A 14449-nucleotide genomic window follows, 5' to 3' on the forward strand; every position below is an offset into this window, starting at 1 on the left:
GGACACCTTCAGTTGGGAGAGCTATGATGGGAGAAGGATCATGCAGCCTTAGGATGCTGAAACCATCATAAATGCATGCTGGTTGCCAAGTACCTCAATTTTGATCCTGTGACTGTGTGAGGGTGCTATAATGGTTGTAAGTGTGAGGACTAGTCATAAGTCATCTTTTTTTCAAACAGCCACTAAATGATGGTTGTCTGCCTCTCCTTGGGAAGGACTTGGTAGGTGGATAAAAATGCAATTCCTGTTAAAACACCTGATTGACAGTGTGACCAACCACTAATAATAATAATATTTCTCAGAGAAGCACACTGAGACTTGCAAGGTCCTGTTTTTATAGTTGTTCTAATAAAATTACTTTTAGGTTTATTTTGTATTTGTTCCTTAGTCTGGTCTGCCTTACTGGACTCTCGTTGGCAGCTCTAGGTTGTATCTCCTCCTCCCACTCCGTTGGGGATCTCTCAAGTTAAAATAGTATGAAATGAAGAACTACGTGGGAAGACAACAAGCATAAAGAGCCCCAGAGAGGAACACGGCAGATTCTGCCATGATTGTGCAAATCGCTAGATCCTGAGGAACAGAACTGATGGTGGTTAGTTCCTAAAGCAATCATTCTTTGAGCAGGTTGGTGTGTGTGCATGTGGGAGGTGGGCACTGAGAAGTGATTGAAACAGACTGGTTGAAGGAAACTGGCAAAGAAGCAACAAAGGGCAGTTCAGCATCCTTCATTATTGGACATTATATGGAGAAGAAGCAGAAATGTTGTGGTTTGCTAGCAGCAGGTGTGGACGGCTGAGGTCTCGGAGGGCAAGGACTCAGATGAGGGGTCTGTGTGTGATGCAGGGATGGGGCCAGGACTATCGGAGAGTGGGGTGCTGCCTTCAGAGATTGTGGAGGCTGGCAAGAGAGATGATGAGGTCCCTGAGGAGCCTGTGCTTAGTGCACATGTGCGCAGGGCTGCTCGAAGGAGAGAGCAGCTGCAGCAGCACGGGCGACTCGGGAGTAAGGCTGCAAGGTAATGGCCCCTCCCTTAGGAGATAAAAGCCAGCTGAGAAACCGGGGTTCTTTGCAGGAAGCAAAGAAGTTTTTGCATTTAAGCCTGGTGGACATTCGGAATATGATGTTGATGTTTGGAGACTCTTTGTGTTTGAAATATTTCTTAGCAATTTTATCTAGTGTTCTTGGCAGCCTTGCACAATTTGGCAAGGCTCGTTCTTATTAGAGACAATTAGTTTAAAACAGCCTTTTAACTGTGAAGGAACGGAATTGGTAAAGAATTATTAAAAGATTTTGCTGTTACCTCTGTTTCGTGTTTGTTTCCTTGGAACAAGGTTTGGGTCAGAACAAGAAGTGCTGCATCTTATAGTAAATATATCTTTCAGAATACTGTTAAAAGTAGTGAAAATAATTTTTCTTCTCCCTGAAATGAAACGGTAGGGTTATGCTGACCTCTCTTCTATCTTGTTTGAAGCCTGGAGACACTCTGGTATCAGAAAAAAATAAGTGTGTGTGTGTGTGTGTGTGTGTGTGTGTGTGTGTGTGTGTGTGTACAGGGGGAAGGAGGGTTGGAAGTAAAATGTATGAAAAGAGGGGCAGATATGGCCACCGTTGTGACTAAAGTGAACAAGTGGGCTCCCCAACCTTAGCAAAACATACTTATGATCATCTCCCATAACAGGTCTGCAGGTTCTGCCTTCAAGGTAATGGGTAATGAATAGATGTTATCTACACAGGTAGTCCTTGACTTACAACCATTCGTTTAGTAAATCATTCAAAGTTACCACAGCACTGGAAAAAATGACTTATGGCCATTTTTCACATATACGACCCTTGCGGCATTCCCATGATCATGTCAATCAAAATTCAGACGCTTGGCAACTGACTCACATTTATGACGGTTGCAGTGTCCCAGAGTCATGTGATCACCTTTTGCGACCTTCTGACAAACAAAGTCAATGGGGGAAACCAGATTCACTTAACAACCGTGTTTCTAGTTTACTTGTGGCAAGAGAGGTCATTAAATGGGGGGTGGGGAAACTCACTTAATACCTGTCTCACTTAGCAACATAAATTTTGAGCTTAATTATGGTTGTAAGTTGAGGACTTCCTATATACTGTTAAAATTCTCCTCTTTGTGTGTAACCTTTAATTAGCCTGAACGACGCTTCACAGTGCAAACATTTTTGAATCCAGGTGCCCCAAATCTGCTCACTTAAGTACAAAATCCAAGACTCATTACTCCCACATAATTAAAATTTCAAAGATATTCACGCTAGTTAGGGGACTGGAGTCTAAAAGTTATAAAGAATAGTTGCTGGGATTGGTTATGTGTTGTTTAATGAAAAGAAGGACAGGGTGTGACATGGTAGCAGTCTTCCAATATGACAGGGTCTGCCACAAAAGAAGAGGGAGTCAAGCTATTCTCCAAAGCCCCTGAGGGCAGGACAAGAAGCAATGGGTGGAAACTAATCAAGGAGAGAAGCAACTTAGAGCTAAGGAGAAATTTCCTGACAGTGAGAACAATTAATCAGTGGAACAACCTGCCTCCAGAAGTTGTAAATGCTCCAACACTGGAAGGTTTTAAGAAGAGATTGTCTGAAATGGTATATAGGGTTTCCTGTGTGAGCAGGTGGTTAGACTAGAAGACCTCTAAGGTCCCTTCCAACTGTGTTATTCTTTTATTGTCTTAGTCTAGATGTATTTACAAAGTTAAAGCCACCATGGCAATGCTGCGGTTAGTTGTGATCATGTGATCGTGGTTTTCTCCCCCCCCCCACCAATAGTTTTATTAAAGACCATATGATGCAACTGCAAAATAAAGAAAATGCATTAAAAATTAAGATTTAAAAAGTGCAGAGAAAAAAGGGGGAAGGGAAAGAGAATACATTAGAGAAAGGAATTGTGCGGTCATTACTTCCAATGCTCCCTGCCAGCTTCCCACAAGGAAGACTAATGGGCAAGTCAGCAAGAAGCCAGAGGTCGTTCTGCTCCCTCTGTTGTTTTGCCTGCCTGTGGTCATTCTGTTTCTCTCTTTAGGTAAGGAAATATCTTTGAAAGGATGACCCAGTGGGTCATGGCTTGTCTTGTATGCCTTGAAGGTACTATTGCTGGATGCTTTTGGAACAAGAGGGAAGCTACTGTCCGATGGGTACAGCTAACAATGACTTAATGGGTGGGGACAAGATAAGGACATCGTTTGCCCAGAGAGGAAAATTGTCAGAATATGATTTTCCTGTAATGAACATAATTTGTCCTACACAGGCAGCCTTTGGGAGACATAAAGTAGCATTAAGAAGAGAGATTACAGCAGACGGTGTCAGGCAGAAGACTCCTTTAAGCCTCAGCCATCCTTGTGAAGACAACCCTGACTTTCCCAACCCCCTTGAAATGCAAAAAAAAAAAAAGGTATTCCAAGCAATCAGCTTAACTTGTTCTATGGGAGAAACGGAATGGAGTCTTGCAAAATTAGTGCGATAAAACAAACAGACGTCAGCATGGCCCTTGTTCTTGGGTTTATAAAGATTCTCAGTCATCACGATGGGTCCCAAAGGTGCTTTTTCAGGAGGCAACTGGACTTTCTTGATTTTTCTTTGAGGGTATTTCGCTTCTCATCCAAGAAGCTTCTTCAGCTCTGACTGGATGGTGTGGAATGGAAGGATTTATACTCCTTGGAGACAGCGGGTCATTTGCATCCTTTTAGAGGGTCGTTGAGCCCACTTGGAGGTTTATCTGTATCCTCAGGGACCAGGTCACCTGAGTGGTTCTGATGGTTTATCAAATAACCAGTTGTCTGCAAGGAAAATAAATCCTTCCCTTCTACACCATCCAGCCAGAGCTGAAGAAGCTTCTTGGATGAGAAGCGAAATGTCTTCAAAGAAAAAACAAGAAAGTACAGTTTCCTCCTGAAAAAAGCACCTTTGGGACACTCGTTCTTGGATTGCCTGCCTTTGTAGAGGATTATAAGAGGTCCTCAATTTAGGACTGTAACAGGAGTCTACCCATCACGGTCTTAAATCATGCTGGCTGTAAAATGGGTTACCCACATGACTGGCCAGATTTTATGATCTTTTCTGTGGCAGTCGTTAAGTAAACACTGCAGTCATTAACTGAACCCGTAGTTTTCCATGGGCTAGTTTTGCTGAAAGTCAGATGTAACATGCCAGTTTTTGGCAAAGACATTGCAAAATATGGTCATGTGACCACGGGATGCTATGAGTGGCCATGAATATTGGCCAATGATTGAGTACCCAACATGCAGTCACGTGATAACAGCGGGATGGGCAGCTGTCAGAACTCCAAAACCAGATCTCACCCCCCAACCCAGAAGGCCCATTGAAACCGTGAACAATCAGTCATGACTGGTCATAAGAGGAGGAGGAGCTGTACTACCCTTCCTCTGAAAAAGAAGAATGAGGGACACAGAAATCGGGACATAGAGGACCATGTTATTTTCTGCAAAGGTGATCTCCTTGTTCACATTTTAAACACCCTGATGCCCATAAACATCAATGCAAAAACCCAAGATTTGTTTAGGTCAGGGGATGTCAAACTCATGTTGTCATGGTGGTGTTCCATGAGGTATTAGGATTTATTCCCCCCTTTGCTAAACCGGGTGCAGGCATGGCCACCACATGACGCATCAGCCCACAGGCTTGGAGTTTGACAGCCCTGGTATAGGTAGTCCTCGGCTTACAGCTTACGGTAATTACAATAGGACAGAAAAAAGTGATTTATGACAAGTTTTCACACTTACAACTGTTACGACAGCCCCCACATGGTCAAGTGATTAAGATTCATATATTTGACAATTGATTCATATTTATGACAGTTACTGTGTCCTGGGGGTCATATGATCCTCTTTTGTGACCTTCTTAAAAGCAAAGTCAATGGGAAAGCCAGATTCACTTAACAACTGGGTTACTAACTTAACAACTGCAATGATTCACTTAATAAATAGGGCAATAAAGGTCATAAATGGAGCAAAATTCATTTAACAACCATCTCACTTAGCAACAGAAATTTTAGGCTTCATTGGGGTCGTAAGACGAGGATTATCTGTATTTAACCAGTAGGGGGCAAAAGGATTCACTCTCTGAAACCATCCTTAGAAATAAAGTTCTAACATTGTCCTCATTTTGTGCTAAACCTTTTTTTAAAAAAAAAAATCTTGCTAATAATTTTTAAGCTAAAGGCTGTTTCCAGATGAACATTTTAATGCTCAAAGTTCATACAGTTTGAAGGAATATCCAGATGATATCAATATCTTTTGGTGCTCAAAACATAGTTTTTCTTCTTTTTATTTGCTTTGGTTTGAACAGGAATAACTGGGATAGGCAAAAACTGGCATATTTTGTGGTATGAATGTTTGATAGCTTTTCTCACCAATAAGAGAACTTGAAGGTATCAAATCAAGTCACTCAAGAATCAAATCAATCAGCAGTGACCCCCACCCCCCCAGTTTCTTTTCTTAAAACATCGAAATTATTGCGACCACCGCAGATTCCCATTGTCAGACATATATGCCTTTTTGAAATACATTTCTTCATTTCCTTCCTCTGTCACTCATGCCTTAAGTTACATCATTCAATGACTGCAATGCGCTCTATATGGGGCTACCCTTGAAGACCATCTGGAAGCTGCACCTGGTCCATAATGCAGTGGTGTGTATACTTCTGGATGCCCTGAAGTTCACCCATGTTACAGGCTACAGGTAGTCCTGTGGATCATGTAACGATGGGGATGTTGAAATGGTCTTAATTATAAGGATTGGTCATAAGTAACTGTTTTCAATGCCACTGTAACTTCATGAATGGCCGTAGGTTGAGGATTAGTCATACAGTATTGCTGTGTGAGCTGCCCTGGCTACAAGTTGTTTTTCAGGTGCAATTCAAGGTGCTGGTGATCAACCTTAAAGCTCTATGTAGCACGGGGCCAGGTCATCTGCAGAACCACTTATCCCTGCGCGTATCTGCCTGTCCCACTAGGTCAGTGATGGCGAACCTTTTCGGCACCGAGTGCCAAAAAGACCATACGGAAATGTCACGCACACATACACTTGTCAGGACCACGCTCCGGAAAAGCTGAAGTTGCAGGTTCTAGCGCGCATGGGCACCTGACAATCAGCTAGCCAGAAACCCAGAAGACAAACAGGCAAGGCCGTGTGTGCCAGGCAACATGGCTTCGCGTGCCACTTTGAGCACGTGTGCCATAGGTTCGCCATCACAGCACTAGGTTAATCAGGGTGGATATGCTCTAGTTCCCTTCCTTTAGATGCTGTCACCTGACGGAACCTCAAAAGTGCACCTTCCCTAGATCTGCTCCAGACTTTTGGAACAGTCTCCTACTTGAAATTCATTCCAGGAGTCCCTGTAAGAAGACCTGGGTCTTTCCTAACATTTAAGGGGCTGCCACAGATAAGACAGGAGTCAACCTATTCTCCAAAGCATCTGAGGGCAGGACAAGAAGCAATGGATGGAATCTAATCAAGGAGAAAAACAACCTGGAACTAAGGAGAAATTTACTGTCAGAATATTATTTTACTGTTTATTTATTGATTAGCCCTTGGACCAAATCAGACAGTTAGAAAAATTGATCAGTGGAAGAGCTTGCCTTCAGAAGTTGTAGTTGCTGCAACACTGGAGGTTTTTAAGAAGAGATTGGGCAACCATTTCTCTGAAATGACATATAAGGTTTCCTGCTCAAGCAAAGGTTAGATTAAAAGACCTCCAGGGTCCCTTCTACAAGGGACACGGTGGCTCAGTGGCTAAGACGCTGAGTTTGTCGATCAGAAAGGTTGGCAGTTTGGCGGTTCGAATCCCTTGCACCGCATAACGGAGTGAGTTCCCGTTACTTGTCCCAGCTTCTGCCAACCTAGCAGTTCGAAAGCATGTAAAAATGCAAGTAGAAAAATAGGGACCGCTTTGGTGGGAAGGTAATGGCGTTCCGTGTGCCTTCGGCATTTAGTCATGCTGGCCACATGACCACGGAGGCGTCTTTGGACAGCACTGGCTCTCCGGCTTTGTAACGGAGATCAGCACTGCTTCCTAGAGCCGGAAATGACTAGCACGTATGTGCGAGGGGAACCTTTAACTTTACTTTTCAAGGTCTCCTCTAACTCTGTTATTTTGTTCTTCCAAACATTGGGCTAGTATTTGCTCTATTTTACTTTGTTACTTTTATAGGTAGTCTTCAACTTCCAACCATTTATTTAGTGACTGTTCAAAGTTACAATGGCACTGAAAAAAAATGACATGACCATTGCAGCATCCCCGTGATCATGTGACCAAAATTCAGATGCTTGGCAACTGGTTCATATTTATGATGGTTGCAATGTCCCAGGATCACATGATCATCTTCTGCAACCTTCTGACAAGCGAAATCAATACAGAAGCCGGATTCACTTAACAACAACTGCAGTGATTCACTTACCAACTGTGGCAAGAAAAATCATAACATGGGGCAAATGTCTCACTTAGCCACAGAAATCTGGGGCTCAATTGTGGTCATAAGACAAGGACTACCTCTATTGTTTGTTATAAGACACTTCGGATTGCTATGTGAGATAGGCAGCCTCATAAGTTCTGTAAATCAATTTAAACGCTTTTGGCTGCACTTTTAAAAATTACTCTGCATCCATTTCTCTGTGCACTTATCAGGCTCAGCATTTAAAGGTATTATTCCTTCTCTGAGGAAAATTGAGCAATCAACTTACAAGATTAAAGAAATACAAATTAAAAGTTAAAAGCAGTCTGCCCATCCTAGTCATAAATCCTGGCAATCTTAAAGTGGCTCATATGACCAATCCAATTTTCCAACCTTTTTTATGGTGATTGTTAAGTGAATATCATAATCATTAAGTAAACCAATGGTTCCCCCTATGGGCTAGTTTTATTGGAAACCAGAAGCAAATGCCAGGGTTTGGGCAAAAACTTTGTAAAATGTGGCCAGTAACCATGGGATTCTGTAAATACAGTCCAATTGTCAAGTGCCTAAAATGCAGAAGTGGCTGCCAGAACTTCAGAACGAGGGGTGGTGCATTGTAACTTCAAACAGTCACAAAGCAATTAGCCATAAGTTAGGAATACCTGTATCTCTATAGCTACCATTTCTCTTGGAAGGAATGGCAACAGCCACAGCCACAGCCACAGCAGCAACAACAACAACAACAACAAGCTGAGGATAACAGGAACTCATTTCATCTCATCACAAGCTACCCACTGTAATGTCCAGGATGCTACAAACTTGCCTGAAATGAACCAGGCATTTTTCTCTCTATGTTGTGCTCCACAAGCCAGAAGAGGAACAACGATGCAATGGTGTGATGCAAGTGAAGACTTGCTTGTGGACCTATCATTGGCCTCAAAGTGACTGTGGCAGGAGAGAGTGACTTAAGACATGGGGTTCATTTCAGAGTCCAGAGGTCAGATTCTAAAAGGCTGTCTAGCACTGATTGGAAATCCTTCTTGTTGCAGTTCAAATGTAGAGATAGCTGGCAGCTACCTCACACGAGGCTTTCCAGCCATCTGGTAGGTACAGGAAGCAAGCAATTCCTTCTGCTCTGACCCTAAGCCTGGAAAGTGCTATTTAAGGCACTCTGGATACATCAGGGGTGGGATCCTACCAGTTTGGACCGGTTCAGGCGAACTGGATGTTAAAGTTACCGCTGGTTTGCCGAACCGGTATTTCAAACGATCGGCTGGCCCCACCCCTTTCACCCCTCGCCTCCCAGGAGTCTCTACGTGGCCCATTTTCAATGCAGGGTCCATGCAGAGGCTCTGGGAGGGTGGAAAATGGACCTTCTGGAAGTCCAGAAACAATCCAGAGGCCTAGGGAGGCTGATTTCACCCTCCCAGAGGCCTGTGGGAAGCATCTGGACTCTCAGCAGGGTGAAAAATGGCCTTCCCTGAAAAACTGGACATCGCAAAACGGGCCTATTTCTGGTGGACCTCCAGAGGCTGAGGGAGGCTGTTTTCGTCTTCCCAGAGGCCCGGGGAAGGCCTTTGGCCCCTTGGGAGGGCAAAAATGGCCTCCCTTGGGCTCTGGAGGACCGCCGGAAGCCGGAAACAGGAAGTTCTGGTAGGCCCCACCCATCATGGCCAAGCCCACCCAGCAACCGGTCAGCGGACTGGTTTCTGGGATTTTTGAATCCCACCCCTGGGATACACCCATTGCAGTGAGCCATGATTTTTTAAAATCACACTTTGACAACGGAACCTTTTCCCTCTCTTATAGTGCATAGAATCATCCAAGTAGCATGCTGATATAACAACAGTGCGGACAAGCTAAAGTGAGGGACTTTAGAAAATATTATAAGCCACAATGGCAAATGGCCTGGCACATAGTTCATTGTGTTCATATAACCCACTAAACCCAAACCAAACTAATTACATTTTGACTCAGGAATAAAATATGAAGAGAAGTCTTAACAACAAGTGGAGCCTACTGGAATCGAAAGTTTTTGTGTTCTCTTCTGTACCTCTTTGAGCAAGAAAGAAGAGGCAGCAAATGCGAAGGACCATCCATAGCGATATTGGAAATACTGCTCCGAGCCACTGGGACGGTTCATCACTTCGTCATTGATGCTGGAGATGTACAGGACCAAGCCCACCACCAGGGACAGCCCTGAAGAAGAGCAGAGAAGAGAAAAGTTGGGATTTGGAGAAGAAACACGTTAAAAGGGGCTGTTATCTCACTTCTACCAACTTCCAGGTTAAGTCTAAGGGTGGTGGTTTGTGTAGAAGCCTCACTTGGGGTTGAATTGTGATCCAATCTCTGCAACTGTTCCTTAACCAACCACAGGTCTTTCATGTTTAGCTTTGTGGGAAGATTGAGTCAAGTGTGGTGGCCTAGAGGTGGAGCTCTCACCTCACAATCAGGAGGCTGTGAGTTTGAACCTAGGTAGAGGCTAATATTTGGAGTAGACTCTCCTGCTCAAGCAGGGGGCCTCCAAGATCCCTCCCAACTCTGTTATTCTATGTTAATATCCTTGGCAGATAATGCTCCCGGATCCCATCCCCATTATTTATATTCCTCTCAATGACTTTTGCCCTGGATCACAATGGTGCTCCCAAACTGTAGGCTGGATGCTGTCCTCAAAAAATGGCCAAAGGACCACTGAAAATCAAGGGCACTTCCTGTTTCTTGCACAGCCTCAAACTCAGTTGTATTTCTTGGCCAAGATGGCATGTAGTATAGAAACACAGCAGAGGGGGTCTTCAGCAGGTCCTGACCAGTTCTGGAGAACCGGTAGCGGAAATTTTGAGTGATTCAGAGAACCGGCAAATGCCACCTCTGACTGCCCCCACCCCCATCTATTCTCTGCCTCCCGAATCCCAGCTGATCGGCTGGATCTTCTTTTGTTGCCCTGCACAAGAGAACGGAGCTGGAAAGCAGGTTAGTGGGGTGGGGAGGGAATGGGGTTTTTGCAGTATCCTTCCCCTACCACACCCACCAAGCCACACCCACAGAACTGGTAGTAAAAAAAATTGAATCCCACCACTGAAACACATAAACAGATGGCACAATGACAGGGCAGGGCAGCAGTACAAATTTGTGAAGCAGTTTTATGGATTTCTACCACTTTCTCTTCAATATCAACATTGCCCTGTAGAGTTAGTGTTAAAATTACTCCTGGCAATGTCTTGAAACTATTGGTCTTGAGCATCCCTTGGTACTCCTGCGCCAGAGAAGCACAATTTGAACTTGCTGCTTCTTTCCTGACATTCTTCACAGGGACCTTCACTTTAGGTCCTGTTGTCTTAGGGTCCATACTCAGGGGTGCCAGCCAGCTAGTTCTAGAGGCAATATCCCACAGATTTTTTTTTTCCCAAAAGGCAACTGAACGTATTTGTTGTTGTTTTTTGTTTGTTTGAAAACGTTTTGCTTCTCATCCAAGAAGCTTCTTCAGTACTAACTGAACTGAGTTAGAATTGGAGAAGCTACTTGGATGAGAAGGGAATGTTTTCAACCAAAAAGGCACCTGTGGGACAACCATGACCAGGATTGTTCCGGACTAGCAGGCTTGAAAGCCTGCAAATCGGATTGGTCCGCTAACAGCGGGTCGTGATTGGTCGCCTCAGACTGATCTGATTGGCTACTTAGCGGGCTGCCACGATTGGGCAAACCAAGCGCGGCAAGCTCAAATCACTGTCATTGGCTGCCTAGCTGCAGCCAGCTCTATATAAGGGGCTGCTGCGGCTAGGATATTTCGCTCAGATCTGAAGTCACTAATAAAGAGCTGTTGTTGCTATCTGAGTCTCGTCTCCGTTCTTGGACCCATCCTTCCAGACTTAACAAGGATGACTGTATGAGAATCTCCATGGGTATCTAGAGGCAATGCTGCTTATTCTGCTTGCCCTTTCCTCTTGCATCTGGCATAGATGTTACCTAGACGTATGAAAAGAATCGAATATAGTACTTTATTTGGCCGTGTGATTAGACATATAAGGAATTTGCCTCCAGTACAGAAGCTCTCAATGTACGTGCAAAGCAACGGAATAATAATAATCATAATATGATACCAACAAGAAGGAATAGTAGAGAAGATGAGAAGGATAATAATAATAATAATACAGCCATTCAAAATGGGTAAATATACTTAGACATAAAATAATACTGTGAGGTTTAGGTGTTCAGTGGAGTGAGGGCACGATGGGAAAAACCGTCCCTGGCTCTAGTTGTTTTGGCATACAATGTCCTATATAGCACTGTCCTGAGGAGAGAAGTTGAAACAGTTTATGTCCAGGATGTGAAGCGTCTGTAGATATCTTCTCGACCTTCCTTCTGACCTGCACAATATATAGGTCTTCTATAGAAGGCAGGCTGATTGCAGTTCTTTTTCCTGCAGTTTTAGCTATCCTAAAAGAACTAACCAACTAACCTAAAAGAACAATTCTAGCTATCCTAAAAGAAAACGGTAGCCATTTTCTTCTCTCTCTCTCTGTCTCTGTCTCTGTCTCTCTCTCTCTGTCTCTCTCTGTCTCTCTCTCTCTGTCTCTCTCTCTCTGCCTCCCTCTCTCCTGATGATTGCAATTCCTGCCAAATAGTTTGTGTGAGGAATCAATATGACCTGGAACTGGAGGAAATAAGAAGGACTGAACTGGCCACCAGAATTGCCAATTGATGCTGAGTTAATTTCAATATTTTGGGCTCTGGGCATTGTCATCCAGGAAATTCTGCTTGGAGTGGTGGGGAAATCCTGTTTTTTCCCCCAAAGGGATCTCTTCCCTCTATAGGGTGCCATCCAGAGACTAAGTTCAGCATGAACAACTATTGGTCTCTAGGTAGTAGAGAAGAGTGGAAAATCCCCACACCACCCCTGTGCCTGCAAATTGTTTAGGTTGCTTTTGAATACAGGTTTAATGCTCTTCTAGCTAAGCACTAAATTCATATTCAACATTAGCTTGAACCAAGAGCTGACCGCTAGAAGGTATTGGCTGAGTTGTGAAGTACCAGACAGTAAGGAAGCAAGAGATGGCTTGTGCACTCTTCTCTGTTGTGCACTGATCAGCTGTCATAAGTACAAACATCCAAGCTTATCCAGATCTTCCAAGACAGGATACTTGATGATTAGACAACCTCTTCATCTACCATCTCCACCAGCCCAGTGGGACAGATGTTTAAGCCCATGAACCAGCATCTTCCCAACCCACAGCAATGCTGCAACTCAGATTTATATCGACAAAAGCAGCAGAGCTTGAAATAAGATGAACAATGAACTGTTGCGTGATAACAGTGGGAGGAAAAATAGCAAATTTCCTCCTACCAAACACCCAACATGCACCAGCGGCTAAGAGCTCTGTCCTAAAGTCTTGCATTTCCACAAATATTGGTAGATCTTGCTGAATGATCCCCAGTGGAATCTGCGGTTCCACCGCTAAACAACACGAATGTTCAACAAGACGTCTTGTGATCACAATGAGATTGCATCATCACTTCCATCAGGGTCGTTAAGTGAGGCATCACATGACCATAACTTATTATTTTACTGCCAGGTTTCGACATTGATCTTCCCTGTTAGAAACCAGCTGTGAATGCCAAAATGGCAATCATGTGACTGCAGGACATTGATTACAAGCACCCAAATCTCAATCATGTGGTCCCAGGGATGCTGTGATCATCGCAATCATGTTACTTTTCCAGCACTATCATAACTTTGAACAGCCACTAAACAGGGCCAATTATTAAATGAGTAATACCTCCAGAATCTTTTGAACTCCTAGAATCCTCAGTTAATATGACACAGGGCATGATTTTCACAGATTTTCTACCCTGTCTGCAGACCCTATACTCCCTCTGGGACCTTGGGGCTGATTTTAAGGGAGCATGGGAAGCAATAAACAAGTAGAAAGGATTTCCTAATCCTCTTCCATTAAGAAGATAAGATAAGATAACCTTTATTATCACTTTTTTCTGTAAGGCATACTGGCACATATTAGAAATGAAATTCTGATGCCTGTTCTCAGAAGAAAATATATATAGTGTATAAGCATACCAGTGGTGGTATTCTACTGGTTTGGGCTGGTTCTATCGAGCCGGTAGCACCGATAAGCAGCAGAGACCAAACCAGTTCTCTCCAACGCTCTGCCGTTGGGCCCACCTGTGCTCTCAGGCTAACCGTTACGTCCTGCTTTTGAAGCGCAGCTGCTTTGCGCGGCACAGCAGATTGGGGACAGGGGTAGTGCAGGATTGCAGGAGGTGAGTCGGAAAGCCTCTGCGCCTGCTCAAAGTGCTTGTCTGGTGCGCGTGCACATGCACAAAACGCACCCACCAAGCCACACCCACCGAACCAGTGGTAATTTTTTTTTGAAATGCACCACTGACACATTCCCATATGTGCCCACACATATGCATATGTAATAAATTTACATACACATATATATTAATTAGTTTTCATTTTATTAATGGCAAGGCAAATCTGGATCCTATCCATAGAGGTTTACTCATTTTTTTACCAAATTAGCATGCTAACGTTTTGTTCAAAACCAAACATTTAGGGTAGTTTATGTGACCCCAGAGTAGAATCTAAAGTTTTTGTCCTCTCTCTTACTCATTTTTCAAATTTAAAATGTAAGTTATTGATTTCCGTATTTGTATCTGTCTTGGATCTGACACCACTTACTGATCACCATCTGTTTTGCTTTGCGGTGTTTGAAACCTATTTGAGGTCACCCATTTTAAACCAAATGCCCATTAGATTGGGGGTCTCTAAACTTGGCAACTTTAAGACTTGTGACATGGTGGCTAAAGAATTCTGGGAACTGGTCCACAAGTTTTGGTTGCCAAGTCTGGAGATTCCTGCAATAGACCAGTGTTTCTCAATCTTGGGAACTTTAAGTTGGTTGTGGATCCTTCAGAAGGAAAGTCTACCTGGAACTGAAGAAAAATTTTCTGAAAGTGAGAACAATAGGTCAATAGAACAGCTTGTTATTGGACACTGTGGGTGCTCCAT

At 43.7% G+C, this 14449-nt stretch overlaps 1 protein-coding gene across 2 annotated transcripts in view; it reads right to left on the reverse strand.

Moving 5' to 3' along the window:
• The window catches only part of CACNG7 (calcium voltage-gated channel auxiliary subunit gamma 7), a 45881-nt gene that overhangs the window by 3441 nt on the left and 27991 nt on the right, over positions 1–14449 (reverse strand). For both annotated transcript variants that reach the window (XM_087917427.1, XM_026712017.2), the window contains one exon: positions 9476–9621. In XM_087917427.1, the coding sequence (XP_087773553.1) occupies positions 9476–9621 (146 nt within the window). The remainder of the gene's footprint in view (positions 1–9475; positions 9622–14449) is intronic.

Source organism: Pseudonaja textilis, chromosome Z (genome assembly GCF_049901715.1).
Source record: "Pseudonaja textilis isolate UNSWEBS1 chromosome Z, rPseTex1.2, whole genome shotgun sequence".
Lineage (NCBI taxonomy): Eukaryota > Metazoa > Chordata > Lepidosauria > Squamata > Elapidae > Pseudonaja > Pseudonaja textilis.